The sequence below is a fragment of the Harmonia axyridis genome, chromosome 3 (assembly GCF_914767665.1).
Source record: "Harmonia axyridis chromosome 3, icHarAxyr1.1, whole genome shotgun sequence".
NCBI classification, from domain to species: Eukaryota; Metazoa; Arthropoda; class Insecta; order Coleoptera; family Coccinellidae; genus Harmonia; species Harmonia axyridis.
Genome location: NC_059503.1, coordinates 54,977,680 through 54,993,184, shown reverse-complemented (window position 1 = coordinate 54,993,184; position 15,505 = coordinate 54,977,680). Strand labels below are relative to the sequence as shown.

General features: G+C 35.7%; 1 protein-coding gene across 8 annotated transcripts in view; it reads left to right on the top strand.

Moving 5' to 3' along the window:
* Positions 1-15,505, top strand: part of LOC123676913 (potassium voltage-gated channel subfamily H member 6-like) — a 281,964-nt gene that overhangs the window by 52,837 nt on the left and 213,622 nt on the right. For all 8 annotated transcript variants that reach the window (XM_045613233.1, XM_045613232.1, XM_045613230.1 and 5 more), the window contains exon 2: positions 14,533-14,763. In XM_045613233.1, the coding sequence (XP_045469189.1) occupies positions 14,533-14,763 (231 nt within the window). The remainder of the gene's footprint in view (positions 1-14,532; positions 14,764-15,505) is intronic.

Here is a 15,505-nt window from a genome sequence, read left to right as displayed (position 1 = left end):
ACGGTGTTTCGAAATACACTTGAGCACTAGCTTCACTCCAAATGCGGCAGTTTTGTTTGTTGACGTACCCATTCAACCAGAAGTGCGCTTCATCGCTAATGGACGTAGTGCGCGATACGCATTCAGCACAGAACCATTATTTTCGAAATGAAATTGCACTATTTGCAAGCATTGTTTAGGCGTGAGTCTTTTCATGATAAATTGCCAAACCAAACTGAGAATAAATCACATGACAGCTGTTAAATCGGTCTCCATCTCGAAGAGTAATGCCAACTTAAAGTTATTTACCTCGAAAAAAAACACCCTATATAACCTTTCTGAAGTCAGGTTGCAGTAAATATATATGCCAAAAATGTAACGTAACTAGTCAATGATTCTTGTAGGAAGAATTATTAAGGAAAATTTGTCCTGTGCTTTTTTGAATTTGATATTTCTCACCCCCTACTTCTTACTTACTTCCTAAAATGATACCTTCAAATGGGAATATATGGATTGTAATACATCAAACGATGTTACTCTGGGTTGACCAGGCACCGGCCACTTCCCGGCGTATTCGAGTGTGGACCCATCTTCTGGTGCCCAGAAACAGCTGATTTATTCAGGAAGTTCATCCATTCAGAGGTGGTAGTGTTACTGTTAGGGAAGGCATTTGTTTGAATGGACATGCAGAATTGTTTGAGCTTGATGCTACCATGAATGCGCAAATTTACATAGAGCAGTCATTGACAATATCATTTCTTTGTTTCATGATGCTTTTGGCCAAATTTCTTATTTTTGGACGATAATGCGCCACTCCATCGTGCGAAAATGTCCATGAAGCTATTGAAATCCATGGTACTCCACATTTGGCCTTGCCCCCTCGATCGTCAGACCTCAATCCTAACGAATATGCTTAGGATCATCTATAAAGGGCTTTAGATTCCCACCAACCACCTCCTCATACGCTCAGATGGCTTTTACCTCAACTCTGGGGGGAAATTGATCAAGGCTACTTCAACAATCTGCTCGAAAGTATGCAAAAGCGTTGTCAAGCTGTGGTTGATGTTCAAGGAGGCCATCCTCTTTACTGAACTTAATTTTTTGCTAGAAATGAATTGTCAATTGAAACTGCGATACTCATAAAGCAATGGGCAAAAAAAAATTATTAAGATAAGTGAATAAACATTATTATGACTATTATGATTATAATTATTAAACATTTAGGTCTATTACATCTAGAATTTTGCTAAAAAACTGAAAATTTTTGAAGCAGTTTCAAAATCTCTATACTTTCTTTAATTTTGTGGAGCAGTATATTGCAATACCTATACAATTCTCTCAACCAGAACATTAATCCTATTCTAGAAACAGCTTCTCTCATTCCTAAATCATAATTATACGCCTTATTATATAACATCACGGTTGGATTCTGTGGAAGTGATTATGAAATGAAATCAAGTTTCCGAGAAATTGCCATTCCAGCTTTCCAGGTATATGAGGATCGATAATTTCGCGGTAGAAGTGTGTGGTTGGCCTTAAATTTCCTTTCTATGCGGGCAGCGGGCACCTTCCACGAGGTCTCTCTCTCTCTATATTACAGTAAATTAACCCCGCATTTCCAATTTTGTGGCTTTCCTAGCCATTATTCCAGATTCGTGAATAATTGGGCTCTGGAAACTATATTATGACCCTTTCAAATCATTTCGCATTGAAGTTTCGAAATGAATCAACCCTTGAGAGGGTACACCACCACGTGGCTGCTCAGTTCAAAACGAAATTAGAGATATTACTTTTTACAAATCGCCGATTTTTTATGAGGTTTCACATAATTTCCTACAAAAATCCACATGGAAGAAAGTAAATATTTTTAATTTTCGAATAAAACATAACAAAACTTCGGTAACTTTTCGTTTATCGCAAAAAATTATTGATCAAATGTACTTTGTACAAAGCACTAATATATTTCTGAAAAGAGGTAGAACTATAAATTCGTGGAAATCGTCGTACAGTGCTACCATCTACTTATTCGATTCGAAAAAAAAAATATGAAGTGAATGTAAAACTTCGTACACCGTACAAAGTTTGGTCATCGCAAGAGCACCAGAGGGGAAATGAATGGGTACCAAAAATTGAATCATACGCGAAAAACCACATGATGATAATCCCTCTCAATTGAATTGGATAGTTTCTGATATCAGTATACTAATTGCTCTTAAATTGGAGGTTTTGACGAAAATGAGAGATTTCTCGAATAATTAAAAAAAAATATGCTACTACAAACAATCTGTTTTCGAGATACAGGGTGTACGAGTTTGACCTTTTTTTCTAATTCTTCATTCTCATTGAATATGCTGTTTACAATTTTACCATTTTGAATTTATATCACGTGGTTTGTCAATTATTATTGCAAATTTACAGGGTGTTATTTTTTCAGGGGGGTTTCTTTTTTAGTTAGTAACACTTTGTAAACAATCTGTAAAAAATCACAGATGCACAACGCACTGGAAGGCTAATTGCCTGAAATGTCGATGAAATAACGAACATCATCGAGTCCGACCGTCATGTAAGCACTGTTCTGATTGCCCAAGATCTAAAGATTGCACAAAAAACCGTTTGGAATCATTTGCATAAGGCTAGTTTCAAAAGGAATCACGATGTATGAGTACCACATGAGTCAACGCGAAAAAACCCCATGGATCCAATTTCCATCTGCGAATAGAAGCTGAATCGAACCATTTTTGAAGCGGTTTGTGACTGTTGCTGAAAAGTGGATCACGACAACGTCAAGCGAAAACGGTCTTGGTCAAAACTCGGTGAGCCGGCGGAAATGGTGGCCAAGATAGGTTTTGCTGTGAGTTTGGTGGAATTAGCAAGGAATTATTTACTATGAGCTGCTTTTATATATCACAACTATTAACTCGGAACTGTACTGTCAATTATTGGACCGTCAGAAGGAAGCAACCGTTTAGAAGTGGCCAGTTTGGCCAATAGGAGGGTAATTGTGTTCCATTAGGACAATGCCAGGCTGTACACATCGAAAGTGTTCACCAGAAGCGCAGGGAACTTGTTTGAGAGATTCTTAAATATCCACCTTATAGTCTGGACCTGGTACCAAGTGATTACCATCTGTTCCTATGCGTAGCGAACAATTTTGCTGATGAAAAATTCCCTTCAATAGAGGCTTGTGAAAATCGACTGTCTCAATTTTTTGCCAATAGGTACGAGGGCTTCGATGAGAGAGGCATCATGATATATTATTACCTTCAAAATAGCAACAAGTTATAAAACAAAACGACGCATATTTGACCTAAAACGGATTATTCTAACTATGATAATTAAAGCCTTGATTTTCATGCGAACACTATTTATATACTACACTTCATTACAACACCTTATATAATATCCTCTCCCATTTTTTTTTTTGGAAAAATGACCCATTCGATTCGGAGTTTTTGTGGTTGTTCCTGCCGAACCATAATTAACTGGCAACCTTTTGAGAATTTCTGAATAAATGTTTGTTTGGTGATTTTCTTTGCTCCTCTACTAGATCATTCATTATGAATACAGCGCACATATCGAAAAAACCAAATTTAACGCCTATCTTATACATACGTATTATTCAACAAAGAACTCGATTTTGACATAACAAGGGGATTGACAAAGTTACCTCTTCGCCATTTATACAGGGTGCGGGTGTGGGCGGAATTTAGTACTACCACACCTTAGAGATATTAAACTTCCTGTCTCGATAAATTTGTAATAAAATTCTTTGTAAATTACTCCGTTTCGTTTTCTCATCTATAATAAATATTCATCAAGTAAGGACTGAATCCAGTTAATATCTAGAATTATTTTTCCTCTGCGATGCGTTGTTTTCGAATGAAAACCAAATTTCAAGTTACATGAATGATCATGTTGAAAACCAGGAGATTTTCTGGCTTCCGCGTGAAAAGTATGTTTGGGTACACACTGTTCACAATTCTCTGATTTTCCAAATTATCTCATCAATGTGCATCCTGTCTCAAATGTAGCTTATGTTTATGTTTTGATTTCTGAAAAATCAATATCGACCCCTTGTGGCTCAATGTCAACCACTTTAATTTTGAGATCATTTCCGGCTCAACTCTCGAAAATTACGGACCTTGTGACGAAATGCTCATCGCTCAGAAGTTTTTAGGCTTAAAGAGCAACAGTTAACAGTAAAAATAAATCGAGCTATTAACCAATGAACTACTCAATGCTATTGAAAATAATATAACAAAATTCATTTCAAAAATGATAAAAGTTTATTGAGTCTACTTGTTGAAGGGTATTCAATGTATTTATCAAAGAATTGGCAACTTTGTGTCCACAATAATATATCTATATGATATATTTGGTTTATTTATGTCTTGGAATAAAATTCCAATTCTGAAAATGACAAAAGTTGAAGTGCCTCAAATGAAATTTTTGTGAAGTATGAATATAAATTAGGGCTGGGACTTTTTCGCCTTTTTGTATTCGAATATTCATCCATAAATTTATTCGATTATTCGAATAATTCATTCAAATACCTATTCATGCTTGATTATTCATGAGTAGTCATGAATATTCAACTATTCGTTGATTATTCAGTGATTATTCAATGATTATTCAGTGATTATTCAATGATTATTCAGTGATTATTCAATGATTATTCAATGATTATTCAGTGAATATTCAATGATTATTAAGTCAATATTCAGTGATTGAACTCATGTTTTAATGAACCAATAAAATCCGAGCGTTTTGATGAGTGAATATACCCTTTGCGACGTGGTATAATCGTTTTGGTGTTTTGCCTCTTGCTATATACGCTCTATTAGTGTGACGTCACACACCGCCATTTTTGGTTCTCCTGTTCGGAATCCAAACAAATAAATTGTCATTCAAATTAGTACGGTATCGTTGAAGGAATTGGCTTATTTTCATAAATGAGAGTATTTGAGGAACGATTTCAGTATCAATTGATAGACCGAAGGAACGAGGTTAATACCAGTAACTTTGAATCCTGTATAATTCCCCAGATTTTGTAAAAAGCCGTGTTTATTAGTTGAACCTCAAGTTCGAACTTACGGCATTAATCTCGTTTCTTCTGTCTATCAATTAATAGTAAAATCGTTCCTCAAATAATCTTATTTATCAAAATTAGCCAATTTCTTAAACGACAACGTACTAATTTGAATGACAATTTGTTTGTTTGGATTCCGAACACTGACAGGAGTTTATTTATAATTTTAATTCAATTGTATCTATCAATTTCAATATTATGTAATTTCCAGTAATTCTAATATTAATAAAACGATTTGTCCGTAGTGAATCACAAAACCTTGTTTTAATCATTCCTGAATAGTGAGTCAAGTGATCATTCAAACTTTCATTCGTAACTTCATAAATATCCAACTACTCACTGAATAGAAAACTATTCACTGAATAATCAGTGAATACTCAACTATTCACTGATTATTCCTGAATAGAAGTAGTCATTGATTATTCAACTATTCAGTGAATACTCGACTATTCACTGATTATTCATGAATAGAAAAGTAGTCATTGATTATTCAACTATTCAGTGAATATTCATGATTATTCGAATAATGCAAAATGCAATTATTCGAATAATTATTCAATGATTATTCGAATATTCAAATCATTCATTCATGATTCCCAGCCCTAATATAAATGATGAGTTGGTAAATTCAGAAATTTCGTTGAATTATAAGGCACTGATGAGAAAAAATTGTATCTGTATATACAAAAATTCTGAAACGTACGTCTGTCTTCATGTTAATTTGGTTATCCAATTTGTTAACCATTTACTCAATTTGTACAGTTTTGGTTATTTTCTTTTGGTATGTTATTAATTTTGTCATTTTTAGAATTGGAATTTTATTCCGAGACAAAAATAAACCAAATATATCATAAAGAAATATTATTGTGAAGGAATAGACACGAAGTTGTCCATTGTTTGCTATTCATCTCAAAAACCTAAATCGACCTCAACACGTTTACCATGTAGCGCAGCAATCAATTTGGATTACGGATTCTGATCCAACTATCCACGGATCCAATTTAACCGCTATCGTTGAAGTCGATTGCTTTCCGAAGACGTTATCAACTTCGTAATCCCAAATGAAACCCAAAACTCGTGGCGGAGACCGGTAAAAGCTTGGAAGGGGGAACTTAATTTCAGTATGTGCCAACGTCCGCACGACCTTCAACCTTTTTACCAGTTTTAATAAGTCAAATACGAACAGGGACAGATTTCCGATTGTCCCAAGTGAAAACCAGACGATTGCGTTCTCCCGTCCACTGAGCGATATATTGCTCAGTGGAGGGGAATGAGCCGTTTTAGATAACAGATTGTGGCGCTCAACAGATAGGGAATCCAAGCTGATGGATTCCATGCTATCCAGTTAATCTCTATGATCGGAAAATGAATATTTTCGAATCGATCATTTTGTGGTTTACGTTTACGAGCACATATGCTTGTTTGTGATTTTAACTTATGTCTTCCTCGTTTTTTTCGATGAATTTTGAACAATTCAAGTTCAAAGTATTCTGTTTTTATTATGAATACTTTTGTGTTCATGAAACAACAAATTTGAATCAAGATTGAAGAATGGATTTACAAGAGATTCCAGTTTCTTTCATGCTTCTCTGTTATTTCCAGTTCTCCCCCATTGTTTCCTACTATAGCAATTGTGTCGTCTATCCATCTCTTCCTGGGTTTTCCTACGCTCCTCTTGGTTTCTCGAGGTCTCCAGAATGTCACCCTGTACGACCATTTCTCCACATTGTGCCACCCACTTCCACCTAAACCTAGCCACTCTATCCATGATGCCAATTCATCTACGTATTTCGGAGTTTGGAATTCTGTCTCTCAAGCACATACTCAGCATAGTTCCATAGATTTTTGAGTTACTCTCAGTTGTTTCTACATTGCCATAGTCTCTAGACCATGAGTTGCCACTGGTAAAATAGAACTGTCGTAAGTTTCACGTTTTAAATGTACTGATGAAAAGAACACCAAACGTTAGAAATTGAGGGAATAATACAGATAATGTGAGCAGCATTCTGCAAGCTCATCTTTAAGGATAAAAATGTACCAGTACAGTTTAAATCTATTGTATATATCAATGGAATTTAAAACCATTCGAAAGGTTTTCCAATGAGAGGTTTGATTTTGAGTAGCCCAGTATGTGGACACCCTCCACTTTTGTAGCTGTTATTTTTCGACATTTGACAAGGAAAAACTATGCCTTCACAAAAAATGAACCGTAACACTACTATAATTTTGCACAGTCACAGCAATAATGAAGGACCTACTTCGCCGTGAAGCAATTTCTCGACAATAGTGAAACTGGTGGATACATTTGAACTGTTGGGAAAAGTTAGTGATGTGAAGAAATCTTGTGCGACGTCAAAGAACAAATGGGAATATTGCTGTTGTAGCTCGTAGTATTGACGAAAACCCAAGTTTAAATGATATTACACCGCATCTTGTTTAAAGATTTAGGTCTTAAGATTTTCAAAGTTCAGTAAACACAAGAACACAAGCTGGTCGATCACCAGCAATGTCGTATCTTCGCTGATTGGGGTCCTTGAATTGCATAAAAATGATTCGGATTGTCATTGGAAAATCATCATCAGTGATGAGGCCTATTTTCACCTCGAAGGTAGAAGCAGAATTATCGCATTTGGGGCTAGGAAATCCAAGAATAATTGCTGAAAAGCCTGTTCATACCTAACTATTTGGAGGAGTTTTTGGGATGGTGGTATGATTGGACTTTACTCATTCGAAAATGAGGCTGGTGCAACTGTTACGGTGAATGGATTGAGCTACCGAATTATGATAAGTGATTTTTTATGGCCAGAATTATAAAATATTGATGTGGACGACGTTTATTTTCAACCAGACGGCGGTACGCACCACACAAGTAACGAAACAATACCAATTTTGCAAGAAAAGTTGCCTGACCGTGTTACTTCTCGATCTCTTTTCTTGTGATTTAACTCCTTTAGACTTTTTGGGCCAGGTGAAAGATATGGTCTCTATGCCAGTGCTTCAATCGATTCAAGACCGTATAAAAATGGAATTCGTGAAGCTATCGAGGATATACAGCCGCAAATATGTAAATTGGTCATGGTACTTTTTATGAGAAGAATATGGTGCTACAACCTCGGCCATTTGACTGATATAGTTTTCTTTGTTATTGGCTTATCTTCTTCTCAACAATGTAATAAACATCTATTTATTTTCCCTAAAATATATTAGTTTTTTTCGATATCAAAATGAAACCACTTATTGAAAAACCCTATAAGTTCTTCGATTTTCCCGTTCCAGAGCTCTTATGTTCACTGCGAGACAGCATCACACGAAAGCACATTTTTCTCAAGGACTAAACAGATCTAATTAGGTAGAAACGCCACTCAACATTTTTGGAGGATACCCTGGAATTCCTAGCATTTCACCTCTTTTGAAATATTTCTGTATTGAAGGAAATCTATGTGAATGAATGGGTTGTATTAAAATGGTGAGACTACTACCTTATAGTCCTAGTATGTGAAATTTCCAACAATTTATTTGAAGATGGGTGGCATAGAAACCTTGAATATATTGTTGAATTTTTTTCGAAGATTTGATATACACCTCGTGAAAAAATCATCATTTGAAGCCCCCCCCACCCCAAGAAATCAGGAGTGGAGATTTCAAAAAACCTTCTGTTTTGAGGGAGACGAATTGCCATCATGACTTTGTTCCGAAAAAAACCATCTCCATGAAGGTGGCATCGACCACCAACATTTTTTGAATAGGGAAGAGATGTCGAGTGTTGGTTAGTTTGAAATTTATTCATGTTCTGTACACAACCCAGTTCAAATTTTCAGAACCGGTTCACTATTCACGAAATAATGTTATATTGAACTTTCCGTCAAAAGGAGATGTTGAACAGGCAATTGAACCGCCAGAACTCAAGAACCTTAGAGTTCCGAAGAATTAAAAAATAATTGGGGGTTGTTGCCTCCCTCGGGTGGTTATTTCGGAACAATGTCATTATAGGAATTCTTTCTCACTAATACAGAACTTGAAAATAATTTTTGGGCTCTTCAAAACTTTAAAGTTCTTGAATTTGGGCAATTCAACTGTATATTCAACCACACCTTTTGACAGTAGTTTCCATAATACATTATTTCGTGAATTGAACTGATTTAAAGAATTTCAACTGGGTTATGCACAGAACGTAATTAACTTTCAAACTAACCAACACTCTTCATCTCGTCTCTATTAAAAAAATGTTGAGGATTGATGCCACCTTCATGGGGGTGTTTTTCTCGGAACATATTCATGATAAATACAAATATGATTTATGTTCGAAAATTATTTTTTTCTGAATTTTCATTGGGACACCCTGTATAAACAAAGCGAATTGATATATTTCCTTAAATGAATTCAGTTTATACTGAACTGTTCAGATGAAACCGAGGATGAAACTAACCGCTAGTGCTCATCTCTATAACAGAAAGCAGAATTAGGAGAAAACACATTTCGGTATCCCGAATCAGAATGCTGTACATAATTAATGGATTCCTATGCATCAAATTAATCCGAATGGTGGGGATATCGTGCAAAGCCCATGTTAGACGGCCTGGATGAACTCAGGAACAAAAGGAGGGTCAAGCGTGCCTTACGTATTTAATTCGTTATTGTGTGTTCTGAATTCACGTATGATTTATGATATTTGAGCCTAAAAGGATATTATTTGTCCATTATCGGGGTTTTGAATGGAAATTTTACTTGGAAGTTCATTGCTTTTTCTTCCACAAGAGAAGATTTACTTGGATATTCAACATGAGGAATACAAAAAACCATTGGTTATAAGAGTTCGCACTGATAATATCATACTTTAGATTAAGATTTAATTCAGGGAGTTCCGTTACAATGTTCCTAAAAGTGTATTATGCTTCCATTAGAGCTATTCTTGCCATAGCGTGATCTACAGCTCACGTTCCAGTTCCAGAGTTCTAATGAACTCCAGTATTTGGGATGGCTTCAAGGAGGCTGCTTCCTCACTTCTACAAGTTTCTTGTCCAAAACAGGTTTTGCGTTGGCTAGTGTTGACGAGGCATTCCGTTACCAGATTATCCGGAGTTTCTTTCTCCTCCCCACAGAAATTGCAATCGTCATTTTCTGCTAGACCCATTCTCATGAAGTGATTCTTGCTAATATCCAGATACTTTTTAGATCTCAAAGTGTAAAAGTTTCGAAGAGACTTTTTGAAATGATCCAACCCAGGAAGATTCTGCCAGAGCATTTCTCTTTCGGATTTTTCATTCCTCTGAAACTCCATCGAAATACCACAGCAAGGTTCCGGGCACATGAAAGAAGTTTGTATCCTTTTCTGGTAGGTTGGCCTCTTCATTCCCTACAATTCCCAACGGGCCGAGAACCCAGTCTAAAAAGACCTTCTTATTCTTGTCTATTTCATTGAGTTTTCTTCGACACTCCAATACCATCTTAGAATGGATGATATGTGTGCTCAGTGCTTTGATTGCTGCCTGACTATCAGAATGTTTCGTTATATGTATACATCTTCTATGGCAAGTATCTATGACACTTAGACAGCGGCCTAGCGACAATGATCATTTGGTGCCAGTCCTGAATATTCCAGCGCCAGTAACCGTTGTGGTTTTTGAACAATCTGTGTATTATTTAATGGTATTCTTTTTGGGAGACAGAACATACTAAATAAGTAGAGTCCTGCAGCAAAATGGCCAAGGTTGGCTTCACTAGTGGCCTATCACCAGCTGGTCTATCTAGTTGTGATATTAATAACACTGTCAAAAATTTTTATCGGATAATTGTTAAACAGCGACGATTCAGATGAATATTTCCCTCCAGTCAAAAATTCTATGTATATGGAGAACAATTATCGAAAATTACAGCGATAATTGCATTGTAGGAAGCTAAACAGCACTGCGCTAATTGTTCTGTTCATAGATGCATAGTTTCTATGCATCTTACACAGTTCGAATCTATGTCAATTCCATTCTACATCAGTTTGACAAGTGATGTAACAGTTTATTCGGGAAGTATTCCCCCGAATTACACTCGTGCATCAAAATGACCGAATAATTTCGCATTCCAGCGTGTTTTCTTTGAGAAACTGCATTCGGTCATTTTCAATTTTGGAGAAAGAGTCCTCCACCTTCGGTGTCGGGCTCTTTTCCAAAAAATGAAAGTGATCTCATGCAGTTTTTATGACAACACGCTGTCATGCAAAATTATCGGTAATTTTGATGCACTTGTGCAATTACTCACGAATATTTCCCTCCTGTCAAAAATTCTATGTATCTGGAGAACAATTATCGAAAATTACAGCGATAATTGCATTGTAGGAAGCGAAACTGCACTGCGATAATTGTTCTGTTCATAGATGCTTAATTTCTATGCATCTTACACAGTTCGAATCTATGGCAATTCCATTCTACATCAGTTTGACAAGTGATGTAACAGTTTATTCGGGAAATATTCCCCCGAATTACACTCGTCATCAAAATGACCGGATAATTTCGCATTCCAGCATGTTTTCTTTAAAAACTGCATTCGGTCATTTTCATTTTTGGAGAAAGAGCCCTCCACCATCGGTGTCGGGCTCTTTTCCAAAAAAATGAGAATGAACTCATGCAGTTTTTATGACAACACGCAGAAATGCAAAATTATCGGTAATTTTGATGCACTTGTGAAATTACTCACGATAATTGCATTGTAGGAAGCGAAACAGCCCTGCGATAATTGCACTGTTCATAGATGCATAGTTTCTATGCATTTTAAACAGTTCGAATCTATGGCAATTCCATTTTAAATCAGCTTGACAAGTAATGTAACAGTTTATTCGGGAAACAGTCCCTCGAGTTACACTCGTCCATCAAAATGACCAGATAATTTCGCATCCCAGCGTGTTTCCTTTGAAAAACTGCGTTCGGTCATTTTAATTTTCTCCAAAAATGAAAATGAACTCATGCAGTTTTTAATACAACACGCTGTCATGCAAATTATCGGTGATTTTGATGCACTTGTGCCATTACTTACGATAATACCACATCAGATGAACATACGGTTGTGGATGGAGTTCTCATATTGAAAGTATATTTGTCATGTCCTGTCCACCAAGCTCAGTATCAAACGAACAACTATTCAGTACTGCTGGGCGCTGGCCTAATCTATATCCCACTGCGAAGTAGATTGTAGGGAGATACAGCTGCATAAGCTTCTATTCATTGAGTATAATTTTCTTCTTTTGAATTGAATACGTATGGAAAATGTTTGAGATTGCATAAAAGCTCTTTTATTCTTGTAAATTCCACATCATTTAGAATAATCAATTCAAATTAGATTTTTGTGTAATTAAAGTGACAAAAAATATTTATGTTCGTATTTTTTTCATACTTACAAGAGATCCTCCATTTGCCATTGATTTAGGTTCCAATTCCGATTATTCACAATTTAAAACTCCGGTTTCGACTATTTTATTATGTTATACAAAGGTAAAAACATTTATTTTCGAATTCTATTATTTCTACGTTAGCAAATTCCGGTTATTTTATGAGCAGATTCAATAATTTTATAAGGAGTATTTTGAAATTCTAGCTCTGATTCGCTTGATGCTTCTATTTTTCTTTGATTCAGCGTTAAATATTAAATCATGTAATTCAAAAATGAATATGACATTTTGAAAACTGCAACGAATTGGACAATCAATTCGGATCACACATAGAGATCATCCTCTATGTTATTGAAATATTTTCGTAATTTAATGGCCAGTTGCACCATTTGTTTAGCTAAACATTATTATCAAATCGGTAGAAATTATGAACATGGGTTAGTACTAAACATTGATTACCTAAAACAGTGTTTATTTTTTGAATGGTGCAATTGGCCCTAATTCCCTAATAAGGGATGAATGAAATTCGGTCAAAATTTTCACGAAACCAGGTGTTGTAGAATTATTATTACATTTCAAGTGAAAGAATATTCATGGTGTGATCAAATTCGCAATAGGAGCTACAGTAGTCGTGGACAAATTATAATACCTCCAAAATGTTCTACTTATCTACTTATTTATATCTTTATTTGTATATTTCTCATTATGCAATTCCATCCATGTTGAAATGATCATCAATGCAATTTTTCGTTTGAAAATTATTGAATTTTTGAAGAAAACTCTTTCATAAATCATAAATGGCATCCATGAATCTATGTTTTGTCTCTGATTTTTCATAGAAATCGGTTAATCAATCCGTCAAAATAAATATCAATTTGGTTTATTCTTATATAATCGTTGTTTTTCATATAATTCATAAAAACACTAATAAAAATGTATTCATACAATGGGAAGCAATTAGAAGATAATCGGCAAGCATCAAATACAGCCAATAATGATCCATCTCCTGAAATAAACTAATTTTTCTAAAGAGAAAAGAAAGTGAAATGCTAAATGAAAAGTTCTTTTGGCGTACTTTATCTGGATCTCAATGAACCAAGCACACTTTGGTCAGGCTATTCCATGAATTCAAAGAAAATAGGGGAAAACATTGATGTAAGAAAGCTTTCCAAATTGACTAAATACTTAAAAAAAAGTATTTTTCCTGCAATCGAGATAAAATATTACGATTCCAATTGATTATTAGTAGTATCTGATGTAAAAATAACATATTTCTTACGTGGGAAGGATCACCTACCGTTATGCATTCTGGAAACGATTCCGAATTATTTTGATTTATCCATTTGGTAACTAATATTTCTTGAGCTGAAACGAGTAGGATTGAATAGCTATAACTGGAACTTATATAGAGTCCTACTCCTACACCCAGAGTTTTTTAAAAATGTAATGATTGCTTTCAATAATGACACAATAAATAATCTTGAATCCCAATATAGCATTCATGACCTAAAACATTCTAGGTACAGGGTGGGTCAAATTGGATAGTTTTGAATAGGAAGTCTTATTTTCACACTGATTACCTATAGGCGAAAACGGATGTCGGTGTCTGAAGACCAATTTTCATAAGGAAATCATTAGCGAAAACTGCAACTCAATAGCTATCACCGCTACATAGATACAGGGTATTTTTAGAAAATGTTTTCTGTTGAAAATTTTTCATTCCTGTGAAAGCCCTCTCATAGAAACTTTTTACGTAGAATACAATGACGTTAATTCAATTTGCCGCAAACTGATATTTCATGAGTGATCGCTATGAATTTTTTTTGTTTAAATGGGACACCCCATATATTTCTACATATTTCGATAGAGATCAAAATAACCATTCAAAAAATATAGCATACTTGATATTTTTCTGAAGTCATGTTCGAAGTCCTAACAGGTGGCCGACTAGATCGCAAGACCTAACGTCTATTATTATATCTTTTACTCTTCCATGAGGGTAAAAGTCCTTTAGGTTAGGTCAAGTATATATTATGTAGCAAAGTGATCAACGCACTGCTTACCATTTTCTAATTAAATGTTTTTTTTGCAGATCGTAGTTTTTTAGTAGGCAACATAAGAGAAGGAATATGTCACATCATATATTGTTCAGACGGCTTCTGTCGGCTAACCGGATACTCAAGGGCGGAAGTGATGCAGAGACCGGCCTCCTGCGAATTCTTATGTGGCCCCCTGACGTCCCAGCAAGCTGTAACTGCCCTGAGAGAAGCGCTGCAGGAGGGAGTTGAGAAACACGCTGAAATTCTGTACTATAGAAAGGATGGTGAGTCGAACCCCTTTTTTGATTCAGTTTGATACTCCTAGATCCACCAAATTAATAATTGAACCGTAAGTTTCACGTCACCATAATCCTAATCTACAGGCATTCAAACTGGACAGTTAATATATAGAAAAATTGCTCCCCGCAAATTTAGTATGTTAAAATAAGACCGACTAGTAACAAATGAAATATTTCGGAACTGTTTAGATATATCTCAAGTATAGTAAAAATAAACCAATATTTTGCTTGGGAAACAAGGCTTCAATTACCTCAGTTAGAATGATCCGATTTAGGTCGCTGATCCTGATTTGATGCGCAGTCCTATTTGACAAAGCAGGCCGCTTTTCGGCAATTAGTTCCTTCAGACGGTCCAATTTTTGACAGTACAGTTCCGAGTTAACAGTTGTGCTGTAAGGGAGCAGCTCATAGTAAATAATTCCTTGCCAATTCCACCAAACACACAGCAAAACCTTCCAATCCTAGCTTGACTACCGTTTTCGCCGGCTCACCGCGCTTCGACCACGACCGTTTTTGCTTGACGTTGTCGTGATCTACTTTCAACCACCTGTTACCAACCGTTCGAACCGCTCCGAAAATGGGTCGATTTTGTTTCTCACATCTCATCGATTCTAAGATGGTATTGAAATGTCGATGAAAACTCAATGAAATAGGCAAGGATAACAAGGTCTTTTTAGTCTGGGTTTACGGTCGCTCGGGAATTAGAGAGAAAGAAGAGGCCAACACA